The following is a 17,717-nucleotide window of genomic DNA, read 5'->3' on the forward strand; positions in this document are numbered from 1 at the left end:
TGGCGTTTTGACCTGAAATAGAGGACAGATTGTAAACATTTTAGTATGAAAGATTAAATTAATTTATTGAAAACTGGTACGGATTCTACAGACCAGGTCCCGAATTAACGCTAATCCCCGATTGAGAATTAACTGAGGTTCCCAACTTGCCCATTGAAAATGTATGTTTAGCTAACAGTAAAGAAAAGTCTAAATCAAAACTAAGGAACAAAAATCTTTTTGACGAGTCTTCATTGATTAGTAATAAAAGTCGAATAAAAGTTCACCCTAACCTATAGGATTAGCTAATCGGGCTTTGAACAACTCGGCCCAGGTCTGGAAATGGATATGACAGGAAAAAAAATGCATTCTGATCTGAAATAGAGTCATGGTTCAGAGAATCGTGCCGCACACCCTCATCAAAAATTCCGACGAGTACTTCCCCATCCCACCCTCTCCCGGGCGGCCAGTATGTGTCCAACTCGGTCTTTAGCTCATACATAAGATACAAACATTGTTTTTTTTTAGCGTTTCATAGCACACCGGAAGACTTTCGATGAATAATTATGTCATCATACTTCAATGGCAAATTACCGCTTAAACTATCCTGAATGATTACTCAACAAAAATGAAAGACTTATTCAATGTTGAATGCATCTGGCACGTATAGAGTATTTGCCACGTTAATAAAGTTTCCTTTCTACCTGCTTACACCATCACAGAGGGCATACTATGGCAAGTTGTCTGTGAAGTTCGGAGACTCTTCAGAGGCAGCATACACGGATAAATGCTATGCAACAGCTTACCAAAAAGCTTAAGAAAAACGAAAACAACAACAACAACAACATCAACAACTGCGACTAAATATATACACAACTGCAAACAAACTTAATAATAGATAATAAAAAAGAAACCTTGTTGCTTTCAAAACAGCCACTCAGTTGTAATCAATATATCATTTCGCACAATGACTGGGATTTTCTTTGCAAATCTGACCGCAGCTTGCCTCGTGCATGTAAAGCTACTGAATGCTATCAGTTATTATACGTACCACTGAATGAGTGGGGCGGAACTGAAGAAAATGTGCTAGCTTTGCGTGACTTGGTGCGACCCATTTAGGGACCCACTCTCGATCAAATTACATTCTTGTAATCACGTGCTTTTCTCGCGCGACCGGTGTCTATTTCAACACAATCACGTTGATCCTGTAGCAAATCCATGCTGGACAACCAAAGATGCGAGTCGCGATTTCTCTGGCGTTCTTCGCTATTTTTTACACCGTTTCAGGTAAAATCTTTCGATTATTTGCGTAGCTATTCAACTATGGAGTACTTGAACTCATAAAAGTCCTATGCATGTTTTGATCTTTTAGGTAAACAATAAGTTTAATTTTAAAATGCTTCAACCCGTAGGGTTTCGCATGTGCCTCCGTTTCCTCAGTGTTATATAAGCTTAAGACTTAAAACTTCCGCTGTGCTCTTTCTGAAAAATGACTGAATCGATACAAGGAAAGAACCGGAAAAACTAAAGGATGTTATTCAGCAATTTCATGGTTACTTTAGCGTGAAATTAGTCTTTTTGTGGGCGAGTAAATTTGAAATTTCCAAAGATCTGTTCATTCATGCATGCTCATTGCGGTTCATCAACAGAATCGCGTACGTGCGAGTAAAATTGTAGCTTACGCATCTCTTTGCAGTGAATTCCGTGTACTTTTCCTTTCTTTTCATATTAAAGCCAATATTGATCCTCACTCTTGAATTTATTTATCAAATGTTTCACAACATTTCAGTGCCAATTCATGCATACACCCCCAATTCAATTATCCTCTGTGAAGCTCTTAATTTATGATTAAATCGATATTTGTCACGAAAGATTTTAAACATCAGACAAACGATAAGACGTGTGTGATTTCAATTCTGTTTTTTTTTTAATTCTTATGGCTAATAGCGGCTGCTGTAAATTTTGGTAACATTATTACTTTGAAGTCACTGAGAGATTATGTGATCAGTTCGAACCCTCGTTGTGTATAATAGCCCGGGCATTTGACTGTACACCGTGACTGGGGATTGGGGAAATCGATTGAAGTGGAAAATTTGAACTGGATTTTTCTTTTGGTCCTGGTTTTTGAGAGTTGATGAGTTTTTCAAGGACAGGATTTTGCCTCTGTGATTGACGAATGACTCAAACTAGTTTTTGAAAGTGTCATTGATAATAATTTATGAATATATCACTGTTTGCCAAAGCATGAATAGTGATTCACTGAAGCTGAAAATTAGGCCTTGGAGCACTTAAGGGGAAGCATTTGAATGGGTTTTTGGCACTGAGAAGTACAAACCAATCTTCAAAAGTTCAAATGCCTGGGGGTTGCCTGTTTTTTTTTTTTTTTTGGTGGGAGGGGGGGGGGGGGTGGGGATATTGAAGTTTCTAATTGATTGGCACATTATTCCTACTTGTAATTAGCTACCCTCAGCTTTTCACATTTGGATTCCCTCATCATTTGCTACATCATGAGCCTGGTTTTCAGATGTTCCAAGGTTGGTGACTGGTTAGACTTGCTTACAGGTCAAGCCGAGAGAGCGTGAAGCGTGATTGTGCACCTTTCTTAGAAGAGCGAGTGTAGAGCGTGAGTGAGCTCCATTCAATGAGAACTCAGAAGCGAGCGAGCAACTTTGACAAAGTCTAGTGACCGGTTTCCCTTCTTAAATGAGGAAGGGGCCCCCTTGCACTGTCCCAGGCTACCAATTTACACCTGGAGTGGTTAGAGATAGACAATGTGTAGTAAATGTTTTTTACTATACGGACACAACATGATATAGCTACAGAGACCATTACGAATTTAACCATTAATCCTCATATTAAACAGGACATAACAAATATTTAAGTATTGAATATTATCAATATTACTGATCTTCTTCAAATATCAAAATTCTCGATTTGTTGTGTCTTGTTTTAAAACCCATCCTGTAGCCAGTTTAAAACCTTGCCTGCTATAATGATCAAAAGTTTTTTTTGTTTTTGTTACCTTATTGACAACTTTTCTGAAAGCCATGTAATCATATGTATTTATTTGCACCTCTTTTGTTTAATATTAATTTATAAACCCTTTAACCCCTAATATCAAAGAACAAGTTCTCCTATCTGGTCCCCATTTGTTTCTTGTAAAAGTACTGAGGAGATTGTTGTTGAAATAACAGTAAAATTCACTTTGGGGGATCATATCCTTAATTCTCATGACCTCAAGGGTAGAAATTTAATCATTGATATTACAAGGAGAAATTTGATGCTGATCACCATTAGGGTGATCAGCGTCAGGGTTAAGGAAAGAATTGTGGGGATAATAATGGTTGAAGCTGATATTAAAATAAAATGTAATTTAATGCATGATGTATACTGAATTTTGTCTGTGTTTTTGTTCTTGGTGGTAATTAAATAATTTAAAAGGTATCTTGTTAACAAAATGAAAAATAATTGTCATTTTCAATTCTTAATTTGTAGGCTGTCCAGCTGGCTGGTATGGCTTTGGCAATTCTTGCTACCTGTTTAGAGTGAGATCTTTGCATTTGCAAGGCCTCAACTGGGACAATGCTCGGAGTTACTGTCTTAGTTATGGTGGAGACCTTGTCAGTATCTCAAACAAATCGGAAATGGACTTCATTTATGGTAAATCTTCAAAAGCCAGAAATGAGCATTACTGGATTGGTTTAAACGACCGCCGCAATGAAAGTTTGTTTGTTTGGAGTGATGGGACACCATACAACAGGTCTGTGTATAACAACTGGTATCCAAATGAACCCAATGATCGTGCTGGTGAGGATTGTGTTGAGTTGTTTCGCACACGTTGGAATGATGATCACTGCAAAAAGGAATACAGTTACATCTGTGAAAGACCAAAAGGTATAAGTCTTTAACTCTTTAACCCCTAATATCAAAGAACAAATTCTCCAATCTTGTCCCCATACCTTTCTTATGAACATATTGAGGAGAAGTTATTAAAATATCAAGAAAATTCACCTTGGGTGATCATATTACATGTAATTCTCATGTCCTCAGGGGTTGAATAAGCATTGCTATTACAAGGAGAAATTTAATGTTGATCGCTGTTAGGGCTTAAAGGGTTAATAATATTGCTGTGTTGTTCCAGAAAATACCCATACAGTACAACCCCCAAGGAAGAGATTTTGTTTAACACCCCCAACCCTCTGGTACATTCAGTTTAGCTCCATTAACTGTCCTTTAATTTTTTTTGCCTTTGAAGATCTTCCTCCCCCCCTTCCTGGGATTTCCAATCCCTTCTTTTGGAGGGGAGGGGACAGATATATTTTCTGTAACTACACATTGCCTATTAAAGCAGTTTTAAAGTGAGTGTCGTAAAACAAGAACCAATAAAATCACTCTGACCAATGACAGCAAGGGACAAACAGCCTAATGAATGAATTAGAACTCAAACTCAAGTGCAGAAAAACAGAAGTGAGTCAGTCACATTTGGTTTTAGTTTTGTTTCTCTTTGGTTCAGAGTGTGGTACAAGTTTTCTTGTCAAATCACAGCGTGTAAAGTAATACAAAACGAAAGCAAATGCAAATATTACTTTGACGCTCAGTTGAAAGCCTCTGCATGTATTAAAATAAGCCACAACTGCAGAGCCCAAAGAAAGTAGAAAAAGAACAGGTCAGCTTCAGATGGAGAATGTGAAATGCCTGCTCCTAAAGTGCTTGAAACTGCAGATGAACGTTAATGTGCCTGGGGATCCCGTTGATAGCAGGGACATTCTGACAGTCACTGATAGGGTAAACCCTCAATAAATAAAGGTCCCTCTCTCTTTTCTCAAAAGTCAGAATTACTCACTGGTCATGAAAATTACATTATTAAAAAGAAGAAAGATCCTTGCAGTTATTTACACAACTTAAGCAGTTACGAAAAGAGAGCCGGAAAATTTAGGCTTGAATGGGATTCGAACCCATGACCTCTGCAATGCCGGTGCAGTGCTCTATCAACTGAGCTATCAAGCTGGTCATATTGTGTCACATGGCATATTGCGTAAATAACTGCGGGGATCTTTCTTCTATGTAATCTGTCACCTGGAGGTCAAATATATGTTTATGATAATTATTCATATTGAAATTACATTGTGTTGACACAACATATTGCATTTTTATGAATATTTGAAAGTAATGTTATTTAGTTAGTGTATTTTTTGGAACACGTTTGACATTGGAGAAGAAATTTAGCAACCAATGGATGGTTACAAAAGATCGTGATAACTGACAGTGATGGTTAATATTATTTTAGCCTGCAAAATTAAAGTTGTGGGCCTGAGGGTTTTGTGCAACATGTGCACAAAGTTCTGTATGTGATCATCGAAAAGGATGTATGGCATTTGAGCCACTTCTCTGAAATAGAGTATTAGTCCGTTCTGTTGCATTCGAACATTGAATTTGTTATCCTTGAGGACACTGGTGGATCACATGACCAAAGTATAACCCATGGTCACTAACTAGGAGTATTTCTACCACCCCACCCTCCCTCCAAAATTTGTAATGCTAATTAACCCTGTGATGGACTAGCATCCCAGGGGGAAGTACTGTAGTTGCTCCTAGTACAGATATTGCAGGGTTCAGCTTGAGCCATATGGGCCTCTATAATAGGCCCTTAGTTTGCAGAGGTTTAGATGGTACAACTTTTGCTTATGACTGTTGCATATGATGTCTGGAGTGCGTGCTGCTCGCGTCATGCAAAACATTGCACACAACTCTCGTCACTCAACATTGCCTTTTCTGTGATGTACACAACAGTCGTAAGCATTGTAGGTTTGATTTACATAAAACCATTTGTGTCCTAGGCCTGTTACAAGCTTGTCGCATGCAACAGAGTCATACCGTTTAAATTGCCCTTTATTTGTTCCATAACATGAGGTGACTAAGGAACCTCAGCTTGCAGTGTAGTTGGTTTCCAGCTCTGACCGGGTACATGTCCAAAACTGTTTCCCAATATTTTGTTCTTCTTTTGTTTTTGTAGGAGCTCCAATGCCCACTTTCAAAGTCACCTCTCCTCCTCCAACCTTTGGTGAGTTTTGATAATGTGCTTGTTTCTTAGTTTAATATTGTTCAGTTCAGAATATATCCATCCACTGTTTCCCATGGATGGTCATTGGATTTGTTTTAGGGGGAGGGGTGTCTCAAGAGCAGAATATTTTTTAAGGAATGTTCAAATAATTGTCAGGGGTAAGGGGTAGGGGGAAGGGAGGTCCATACCAATATCTGTGTGACTTCCCCTCTGTTATACCCTTTCCCCCATGAAGCTGGGATGTCACTAAGAACCGGTATCTCAAAGAGACCTTGTCACTGACTGAATTTTCAACACAACACAAATTGTACCTGAGGCTAATTTGAAAGGTGCACAGTGGTGAAGAGACAATTGAGCTTATTAATGAGCCTGCTGAGGTTTTCTTAGCTTCTTCCCTGTCCCCCAAGTGGGAGTGGTAGGGGGGGGGGGGGGGCGGTGGGGAATTAAAATACTTTCTATTGATACAAGAAAAATAGAACTACACTTCAAAATCATGTTGAGTTCAATTACATGTAAGTCTGACATTCAATCCCCCATGCAGTTGTTTTGATAACCCTCCTCTCACAAAGTCCAAGTTTTGGTTGGTATGGTGTTTACTAAACAGAAGGAATGGAATGAACACATCCGACAAGCAGGCATTAATTATTTTGACGGGTGAAGTATTGTGTTCAACTTTCATGAGTCAGAATGTCAGTGGCTTAGCTCCCTCTAGCCCCCTGTGGCTTCAAAAGTGTTTTTATGGTATGTGAATATATGTGGTACTCATGCATACAGATCTAGGTATGGGTACCTTTGTGGACCAGTTAAGAAGGGCTCGGCTCTTCACCTGAGCTCAAGAGCTGCATAGAGGATTGTGACATCTGGAATGCCATCATAACCAAGGGTGGCCCAACTTGATAATTAATAACATGCATGAATGCATATGGATTACCCTCCAATGAAGACTGCAAAACTAATGACTTTTGGAATGATAAATTCCCTCTTATCAATAATTGATATTATTACCATTGTTATTTTTCTGTTTCAGTGCCAATTGCTTGCCCTCCAGGGTGGGTTTTCTATGGAACCTCCTGTTACCTGTTTAGTGTTGTGAGGAAGAAATGGATTGACGCTAAGACAGACTGCCGAACATCTGGAGGGTACCTGCTGAAAATAGATAATGCCATTGAGCAGCATTTTATAAGTGTTAAACAGGGCTCCAGCTGGCGTGTAAGTAGTATGAGAGTGAGTTCACACTTACTGATGCCTTAATGTTCCTTTTGTTCAATGAGATGATGGAGCAAAAGGAAGTATGAAATAAAAGCAAACACTGTAAATGGAAAGGAAAAGTAGGTCAGGGAGGATAATGCAATGAAAAAAGGAACTAATTTTTGGAAATAACAAAATTGGCAAGAACCATAGACCAACAAGATAATTTATATTGATTTTTAATTCTTTAATTGTCTTATGTCTTTAAAGCTTTACATGTAGGTTGCACCAGTTCATAGTTATCTTTTCAATATACACCTCGTTTCATTATGTCCATCATACTGTCAATCATTTTAAGTCAGTCATTCAGTCAGTCAGTCAGTCAGACAGTCAGACAGTCAGTCAGTCAGTCAGTCAGTCAGTCAGTCAGACAGACAGACAGACAGACAGCCAGACAGTCAGCCAGTCAGTCAGTCAGTCAGTCAGTCAGTCAGTCAGTCAGACAGTCAGTCAGTCAGTCAGTCAGTCAGTCAGTCAGTCATAGTCAGTCAGTCAGTCAGTCAGTCAGTCAGTCAGTCAGTCAGACAGTCAGCCAGCCAGCCAGCCAGTCAGTCAGTCAATACAGAGTAAAATTTTTTTTGTAACTTCAGCTACAATATATTACATAGAAGATATGCAAATTGCAACTTACTCATGAATACAAACATGCCACTTTTCTTTATCAGGCAAGGTGGATTGGATTAGGTGATGCAGCAGTTGAAGGAATCTACAGATGGGAGAGTGATAATTCACTTGTCAATTACACTCATTGGGGAACAGAGGAGCCAAATGATTATGCTGGTGTCGAGGACTGTGTCACAGTGGGTGGGGGTGCTTCAGCAGGCTTCTGGAATGACGACTATTGCGACTCTGAACGCTACTACATCTGTGAGAAACCTGGTGGTAAGATGGAATTTTTTGTTTTCCATTGCTGTGTATACATGTAGTTATTTTAAGACTTAACCTTCATTTCTAAAAGTGACCCCCAAGGAAAAAGAAAGAATGGGAAGCTTATGAATGATTGCAGGAATGAATGATTGGTTGACTGACTGGGTGACAAGCTGACTGACTGACTGACAAACTGACTGGCTGGCTGACTGACTAACTGGGTGACTGACGGATTGACTATTGAGGAGTAAGCCAACACTCTTGCAATAGATCCTTCTCCAAAATGGCGGCAGAAAATTAGTTAAAATTAAATAAGTTAAAATTAAAAACGTATACCAGCACTAGATAGAGCACTTCTACTTTAGTAACGCTGCAACGTTTCAGCATATCAGGTGTAATATCAGCTGAGAAAATGCAAGTTGAAAAATTAAAAATTTACAGACGTTTGTATGACTGGGGGTATGATGTATACCCCCAGTCATACAAACGTCTGTAAATTTGTCAAATTCCATCTTACATTTCCGAAGCTGATATAACACTTAATATGCTGAAACTTTGCAAGGTTACTAAAGTAGAGGTGCTCTTTACAGTGCTGGTATCATTTTTCATTCAGTTCAATTTTAACTCTTTCAAATCTGTTGCCGCCATTTTGGAGAAGTGTCTTTTGAAACCCTTTGTACAAAATACTGTGAATGTTACAAATAAGGGTACCCTGGGTGAAAGTTGTTCACGGTGACGCCCCTGCCAATCCACTTTGAAGTGCACAGAGAATTTGTTGACGACGCGATTCACTCATTTTTTTTAGGCCGTAACATCTGTCCAGTAAACTGGAGAAGCTTTGGTGACTTTTGTTACAAGTTCAATGTCCATGGTGCCTTGCACAAGAACTGGGTTGATGCCGAAAAGGCTTGTATGTCTTATAAGCATGCGACTGAACTGATTAGCATCAACAGTGACGCAGAGCAGGCGTTTATCCTGCGACAGCTCAAAGACATGAGTGTCTCCGGACAAGTGTGGATTGGATTAAATGACCGTAAGGTTGAGGGGAGATATGAATGGAGTGACAAGTCCCCCGTTACCTATAAGAACTGGGAAGCTAAGGAACCTTCTACTGGTGTGATCGCTGGGATATCTGACTGCACGATTATTGATTCCAACACACAGAACGGAACGTGGAGTACATCAGTTTGTTTCCATCGCCGTGGCTACATCTGCAAGAGCAAAATAGGTAAGAGGTGCAATTTTAGGACTGTTTAAGTACAAAACCTCCTTTTTTCTATTGCGCATGCGTTCAGCTCATCTCGGGATGATTCAATTTTCCGTTTAGATTCCAATAGCTGTTGTTAAGATCTGCTTTTCCCACATCGTCATAAAAGCACAAGAATACCTTTGTATTTATAATAGGACGCACCGTCCTTAACGTAGTGGGTTGAGGAGTTTGTATCACTATTTTTTCCGTCTGTTAAATGTGTTTTTGTATTTTTTGTAATCCAATGATTCCCTTCTTTCGTGAAAACCACAAGCATGTACTACTCTAACTGTTGTTAGATCAGTTTTCAACTGAGCGACAAAATCAAACCAGTTACCCTGGCTAATCACAAAAGACATATGGTGTTTAGAACGACCTAATCATGCACTGTGTACAATTTTCTCTTTTTCAGGTATGGGTCAGTGTGATTCCCCGTTTGGAATAGAAGATGGCAGCATTGGTGATAAACAAATAACTGCTTCCAGCAGCTTTAATGTAACGTCTCGTGCAAGCCAGGCCCGTCTTCGTCTTGCAAGTGGTAACTCAACTGTTGGAGCTTGGTGTGCGGCACAGAGCAATGTGGTAGGTGTTATAATTACCGTTTTTAAGCTAGAGATGGATTATCCGTCTTAACGTGAATACGGAAAGGTTACAATTTTGACGGATAACCCGTCTGACTTTATCCGTCTGATAATCTGTCTCTTGAGAATGATTTTGTGAACGAACTATATACGTCTGAAACGGATAATCCGTCTTCTGTGAAGTTCCGTTTTCACACTAGGGCTTGACGGTCAGGTTAGCTTATTTTTTTATCCCAAACTCAACTCCATGGAACGGCGTGAGGCCAAAGTAGCATCCACTGTCAGGGTTGTTCCTAGCTCAAGTGGCGCATCTTGAAGCCTTGCCATCACATGAAGGTCATTAGTTGATAAACGTTTATTTTGTGTTCGTAATGTAATGTAATGTAATGTAATGTAATGTAATGTAATGTAATGTAATGTAATGTAATGTAATGTAATGTAATGTAATGTAATGTAATTTCCGAAAAGAAATGACCCAATATATTTTTAAATGCAAAATTCCCTTCAGTAATAAGCCATCTCTGAAAACAAGCCCACCAAAGAGGATAAGGGTTTAGTTTCTAAAGAAACTGTGGTGCTGCGTCGGTGGGGGAGTGGAAACGAATATCAACAGAGTTGACAGGGTATTTTGGTCACCGTAATGAGATTCGAGTGCTGACATTGCGAGCGATAGCTTTTTGTCAGAGGGAATCAAGAAATTTTGAGCTTTTTGTGGTTTATAAAGTGAGCAGACAGTTCTTGTATTCGGAATTTTACAGTACATTAGAAGTGTCAAAGTTCGGAAAATCACTTCCCTTTATTACTGGAATTTTGACCCGTATTAAGCGTTCGCGGCCGCCCAGCGAGTTGTTTCTATTACTTTGAAAAAAGAGACCACTCAAGTTTAATAACAAATAACTTACCAGGTAACCGAATTTTCTAAAGCTCTACGATACTGACTGTTTCAAATTATTTTGTGTTTTTATATTGCGTTCTACTTTGCCATATCATTCTATTGTTGCGGTTTAGGAGAAGAGAGACTGCTCGCAGTCTAATGGTATCATTATCACAGTGTAAGTATTTTACTCAATTACATGGCAGGGAGAGTACCTTCAGATTGATCTGGGAGTTGTGCGTCAGGTCCAACACATTGCACTCCAAGGCAGGCCAGGCTCTTCAGATTTTGTAAGGACATTTTATCTCAGATATGGCAACAACGGGCTTGACTTCAACAGCTATGGTGAAAATGCTACCGTGAAGTATAAGGTGAGGGCTTTTAATTGCAGCCTTGTTCCCTTATTCCCTTATTCCTCAAGTACCACAAACCCATAAGGATTGAAACGTGTAACTCCCATATCTTTTCTTTTGTCAAAAGCTTTGCGAATATTCAGGTATCATGTACCATATCTGGAAAATGAATAACAAGGTAATGAACCAATCAGATCGATTTATTATTGTGACGCATTTCCGTGCGAGTTTTCCCGCTTTTTTTAAATGGCGGGTTTTCCAAACATGGTACTAACAAAAATGAATATTCGCATGCTAAGAGCGCACGTTACACGTTCCAAACGCATCACGCGTTTCTGATAGTACATAATAGTGCACCCATCAATGTTAATCTGCAGGGCAAAATGGCAGGGCATTTGTGGATGATCAAAAGAGGCGCGAAACGTCTTTGAATTTTTTTTCTAGAAAGTTCACTAAAACGGCCAAAAGTTCCCAATACGGGCAAATAGTTACTGTTAAATCCCCGCCTATGCTCGGCCTTCCCTCCCCCCCCCCCCACCCCCCACAGTAGCTTCTTAACACTAAAAGGTTCATAATAAATCCTTTATTTTTATCTTAGGTATTGAGAGCCAACTATAACGCCGAAACCATCAGCAACATTGTTCTTCCTGAACCCATTAATGCCAGATTTGTAAGGATCTATCCTTTGACATGGAACTCCCGTATCTGTCTACGAAGTGAGATCTACGGCTGTGCGGCCCAGGGTAAGTCCTCTATTGAACAACGTGATAAAAAGAAGAAAAAGATTCTCGCACACGAGTGGCAAATAACGTTATTCGATTACAGCCAGGAGACCTGTAGACTCGTGTCCACTTGTAGAAGTTTTGGTTCGTTTTAATTTCTTTGAAAAAAAAAATGTTTCGTTCCATCCTTTTTAGTTGGCCATTTTGTACATATTTATATACGTGGTGTTTCAATGGAAACGATGTCCTAACTGTTAACATTCAATTTAATGTAAATGCAGGACTCCATTAAAACCAGCTCTGCTCAATTGGACATTTCCTATATAAATATTTTTTAAAATAAGAAATTTGAAAGCGTGTTTTTTCGAAATTTGTTTTCAAAACGTTCTCCATCCAAACGTATTCTTTTGTTATCCTTTTTCGCTCTCCATGCGTCATGATCAGCAAGAATGTGAATTCTACTCTGCAGTAATTTGTGGTAATGTTGTGACGTCTTTGAGTCAGAAATCTTTGTTTACAATTTATATTATTTATTATTGCATAGAAATCCAAATCAAACCTGTGGTCGTTTTTCATCCTTTTTGTCCTTTTTAAACGGTATAATATGTACGTCTTCAAAGATCTCCACTTTGCCGAGCGATTTTGAAAACTTTTGTTTCAGGACTCAGTGGTTTCAGTGTTAATTATCGTTTCGTGTTAACAGTAGAACTAAATGCCTGCAACCAAAGCAGTTACTTTGGCCAATCACAACAAACCCAAGAAGCACAATGAACCAATCAGAAATCGTAGCAAATACATGTAACCGGCGCCAAGCGCGGGAAAACCATTACGAGCAAGGCACGATTGTTTTTGGTTTTGCTTCTCATTGGTTGAGAAAGTGACGCAAGTTTTGCCAGCCAATCGCAGAGCGTAGTAAAGTTAACTCAAAGCAAACGCGAAATGTCTTTAAGCACTCAATTGAAACTGTGAACCGTTGTAAAGCAGTTGAAAACGTATACGTGCTGACTGTGCTTGAAATACATGCGCAGGCGGTTGCGAAACATCTGTTTCGATCACATAAAAGTAGAAATAGATGAATAAATGAAAAGTACAAAGTAAATAAAAAGTTAACAGTTCCTCTTCGAGAGTTAATGATTTCTGCACATGACCAAAACAACAGGTTTAATGAGGAGCAACAATTGTTCTGCGGGTGCGTTATCCATTTTGATACATTTCTCCTCTGTCCTCTGCAAAACAACAACCTCGAATGACTAAATTCAAGACGGTAAATTGCTCCTTGCCTTTCTTAACTTGGAACGCGTGGCTATTAATCTAGTTCCTAGATATATAGTTCTACCACATTGTGCAAGTTGAACGAGTTGTTATAATCGCTAATATTGTAGCTTGAAGTTGTGTTTTCAAGTGACTTTCTCGTTAGCGTTGCCGTTGTTGTCGCTGTTTAAGTTGTCTATTTAACAATTAGATTATGAGCTCGAGATTTCTATCGCGTGATAGTTGATGAGGGCGAAGCCCGAATCAACTATCACGCATAGAAATCGAGAGCGAATAATCTAATTGTTTTAGTATAAATCTACTAGTCGTTCAAAACTAAACAAGTAAATTATCTATTTCCTCATCGGAGACACTTCGAAAACGGGAAGAAGCGAGCGCCATTTTGTTGAAAATCGCTACTCACTATCTATCACAGAATAGATAGCGAGTAGCGTAGCCAATCAGAGAACGGCATTCGTGATAGAACACTAGTAGATTTATACTAATGTGAGTTAGTGGGTGATAAGGCCTGCTCACCTCACTCAAACTGCCGTCTTGTCTTTCAGCGTCTTCCAAGAAGTGTGGTGTTGGCTGGGAGGTTGGACTAGATGATACTTGCTACCAGATAAACTCAAATCAATGGAAGATTTGGGCAGGTTTGTACTCTAATGGGAATCCCAACAGAATTTCTGTAAATAAGAACGGTGCATCCTTTTGCTACTGCGCACGCGTTCTGCGCATCTCAGGATGGTATGAGAAACCCTGGTTTCTTATCGACGGCCGCCGTTGCCTTCTAACACGGAGGTATTTTGGTGCGGTTTATGACTATGCGGGAAAAGCAGATCTGAGTAATGGCTATTGGCATCTTAAAAGAAAATTGGGGATAAAAAAATCATTTCTCAAAGACGATTAAGCTTCAATTTGAGAAAAATGTCATAGATTGTTACGAATTTTAAAGCTTTTTAGAAAATTGTTGCGAAATTGTCTCTGAAGATGCGTGGTTTTCTTTGGATTTCAGTAGCCTTTCCTAAGATCTGCTTTTCCCACATAGTCATAACATTGGAGGTACCTTCCTTAACGTAAAGGAAAAAGTAGAGCAAGCGATTGAGTGAAAAGCACGAAACTGAAAATTCAATGCAAATAGCGCCTAACGAACAACAAACTAGGCCACCCCGCTAACTAAGACGTCAAAATCTCATTCAAAGGAGTACTTGCCTTTTTCAGGAAGATAGGGCACGTTGATTAACTCGGGAGGGTCCGTACGCGGGGAAAATAGCGACCGCGAAGAAAAATTCTCGCACAATTGCAACAGTCACGGAAAATTTCCGGGCGGAAAGTTTGCTTAGCACTTAGGGTCCTTGGTTAGCGTGACCGTGGCCAAGAGATGGGAAAATTCTGCCCGCTCCTGGAACTAACAAGATTATAGGATTCTCAGAATACCGCCGGCTCAAGAAGAAAGAAAAAAAATCTAGTTTTGATTGAGTGAAAATTAAAACTGACGACCATAACTAACAGTGCTACAGGAAGGCATTTCAACACAGTGTTCATTTGAATGGTTACACTTTAGTATCCCACACACAGACTCTGAAGCTAGAAGTGCTCGCCCATTAAACAGTGCTTATAGGAAAGTACTAGATAATAGCTTTCATTTGGGTTTTAGGATGTCGCCCACAGACTCAAATGCTAGAACCAACTTGTACAGCAATGGTAAACAGCACCACAGGAAAGTACTGCTCAGTAGCTTTCATTTGAATTGTCACACTTTAGGATGTCATCCACAGACTCAAACATTCGAACCACCTTGTACAGCATGATACACAGCACCACAGAAAAGTACTGCTTGTGAGCTCTCATTTGAGAAGTCAAACTTTAGGATCTTCAGGTTTTCAACAGACTCGATAGTTAGAGCTTTGTTCGCCCAATAGACAGCACCACAGGAAAGTACTCTGTAGATTGAAATTGAATAGCCAGACTCAAGATTTACATTCGTAGCTCTTGAAGTGAAGATATTAAGAATGCCACGTGGCCTGTTATGGCATGTACACTGTAGGTCAACAACAGTTGTCGTTTATTTAAAACGTTTGATGCATCTGTCATTAAAAGGAGTGTACCCTCTTTGCCAAATTATTGTTGACAACACTAGAATTTTCAAACCTTTCTAACCTACAGCAACATGTATCGATTAAGACAGCTACAAGCGACCTGGCGCCTGCAACTGAATTTTAAATAGGCATTGATGGAATACTAAGTGCAAGAAGAACCATTCTTAGCTGAAAACGCAGAAAGGGTTTTATTCTTTAAAATATAATGAAATACATGTAAATGAATTAAACGCTTGGGCGTCTTCATCCTAGTAATTTTCCTAGGTTTCCCACTTGATCAGATAAAAAGGAAGCTATACGTTCGCAGTCTGTCTGGTTTTTCTTAACACAGTAGCCTGATAACAGTGGTGTATGTATGTTGTGTGGTAATATTATTTTATGTTTTAGATGCACGTGCAACCTGTTTGAGTCGTGGAGGTGATCTGGTAAGCATTGTTAGCATCCGGGAGAAAAATTGGCTGAACAATCGACTGAGTGCTGTCAGTGGATGGGCTTACTCGTTTTGGATCGGACTGAATGATCGAGACATGCATAAACACTTCTACTGGAGCGATGGGAGTCCTTACAAACTGACTGCTTGGGACAGCGGTTATCCAAAGGATTATACGTCACAAAGTAAGTGGGGCTTTATGGCACCATTGCTTTGTAAGTACCGTTTGGTTTACTGATATAATGGAGGGTTTTGGGCGTAAGCGCCCCGTAATAATGGTTAATTTCCTTTCGCTGAAAAATTCCTCTAGACTTGCTAGTTATGGCAAAAAGGTTCTTGATACTCAGAGATTTTCAGGTATTCTCGTTTTCATGAAGAAAAAGTGAGAGAAATTCCATATTGAGAAACATAGGCCTTTCCTAAGTTTCATGTCATCAAGCCGGTATCACTGCGTTACTATACACCTTGACAATAGCACACTCAGTAAAACTAATGGAGAGTCTAGACCTAATTTGCATTATACGTAACCTGACACCGAGAATCAGCAGAGAGTTTCCTTGGGATAAAAATCTCAACTGCAAGTACAAATATTTCATCGCCATACTCAGAGGACCCCCCCCCCCCCCAAAAAAAAAAAAGAAAAGGAGAGAGAGAAACCGAACCCCCCCCCCCACCCGAAAAAAAGCCAACAAACAAAAATAAAAATTGAAAAAAAAAAAAAACTTCTTAGCTTTTCCATAAACTTTCCCCTCCAAGCCCTATTTTGATGTGAATGAACAGAGCAAGCATGAGGCAACTTGCTGTTTTCTACTGTTAGACCTTAGAGCTTGTGTTGAGATCGTTGTGGCGCAAGGAGCTTGGAGGGACATCAGTTGTGGAGAGTACAGGCCATTTATCTGTAAGAGGAAAATGGGTAAGGAAAACAAATGAATGCCGAATGTGTTTAATGTGTTGCAAAAAGTGTTTGTCAGTGTTCATCGTATAAAGGACGGTGCCTCTTAATACAAAGGTACTTTTGTAGGACTTTAGACTATGCGGGAAAAGTAAATCTTAGCAAGGGCTATTGGAATCCAAAAAGAAAGTTGGGGGATAATCATACATTTTTCAGACGCAATTAAGCAACAATAATTCCAAAAAGCGTTAACTTTCATAACAATATGACGTTTTTTTTTCCAAATTGAAGCTAAATTAAGAATGATGATTTATCCAGTTAATGACACAGGCATACTCGGAAAAGAGTCTCCTGTAGCTCAGCCGGTGGTGGAACATCCGAACTAGTAATCGGAAGGTCTTAGGTTCGACTCCGGAAAGGAGCACTCGGATTTTTTTCCGAGTATGCCTGTGTCCCTTACTGAATAATACATCATTCTCATTTATTCACCAGGCTTAAAATATTCCATCACATTCATTTCCATTGAAGCTTGATTGTTTCTGAAAAAAAAAAATGGTAATCGTATTAGATGTATTTATATACCACACATATCACATAGTCTCATGGCGGTTTACAATTCTTCTGTGGGGTGAGATCGGCGCCGGCAGCCTCTATCAGTCCGTATTTTGATCTCACCAACACACCCACCCAACCCACGCATGAATGTGAAAGACAGATGAAATCACCAGAGATAGACTACTACACCGGGGACTACATCCCCTACTCTTTTCGACGGTATTAAGGATCGTGCCCTTAAGAATTAGTAGCTGATTTTCTTGTAATCGTAAGATACCTTTAACTTTAGGCTACAAACTGACTCATTGGTCGTGCGTAGTAAAGAAGAAAAATTTTAATTATTGTGCTCCGGTCTGTATTCAAGAGAAGTGTCTTCTTCTTACTTGGGAACAACCACTTACTAAATGATTACCATCTTCTCCTTTTAGCTTCGACGGATGGTGTAAAGATTCCAGTAACAGGAAGTAAGTGGTTGATAAATAAGATCCAATTTAAAAATGCGTGTTCAGTATAGTTCATTTTGTTTATTTACAAGAATCCGTTGAACAAGAAA

The 17,717-nt window shown here is 39.4% G+C and overlaps 1 protein-coding gene across 2 annotated transcripts in view; it reads left to right on the forward strand.

Moving 5' to 3' along the window:
* The first annotated feature begins 1,118 nt into the window (after positions 1-1,118).
* Positions 1,119-17,717, forward strand: part of LOC146453946 (uncharacterized) — a 74,616-nt gene continuing 58,017 nt past the window's right edge. For both annotated transcript variants that reach the window (XM_085096011.1, XM_085096012.1), the window contains exons 1-13: positions 1,119-1,266; positions 3,475-3,873; positions 5,993-6,040; positions 7,068-7,249; positions 7,954-8,170; positions 8,961-9,383; positions 9,817-9,986; positions 11,066-11,230; positions 11,811-11,955; positions 13,752-13,841; positions 15,675-15,902; positions 16,535-16,630; positions 17,593-17,628. In XM_085096011.1, the coding sequence (XP_084952137.1) occupies positions 1,215-1,266; positions 3,475-3,873; positions 5,993-6,040; positions 7,068-7,249; positions 7,954-8,170; positions 8,961-9,383; positions 9,817-9,986; positions 11,066-11,230; positions 11,811-11,955; positions 13,752-13,841; positions 15,675-15,902; positions 16,535-16,630; positions 17,593-17,628 (2,251 nt within the window). In that variant the 5' untranslated portion in view covers positions 1,119-1,214. The remainder of the gene's footprint in view (positions 1,267-3,474; positions 3,874-5,992; positions 6,041-7,067; positions 7,250-7,953; positions 8,171-8,960; positions 9,384-9,816; positions 9,987-11,065; positions 11,231-11,810; positions 11,956-13,751; positions 13,842-15,674; positions 15,903-16,534; positions 16,631-17,592; positions 17,629-17,717) is intronic.

The sequence above is a fragment of the Pavona decussata genome, unplaced genomic scaffold (genome assembly GCF_977016875.1).
Source record: "Pavona decussata unplaced genomic scaffold, jaPavDecu1.1 SCAFFOLD_321, whole genome shotgun sequence".
In the NCBI taxonomy this organism is placed as follows: domain Eukaryota; kingdom Metazoa; phylum Cnidaria; class Anthozoa; order Scleractinia; family Agariciidae; genus Pavona; species Pavona decussata.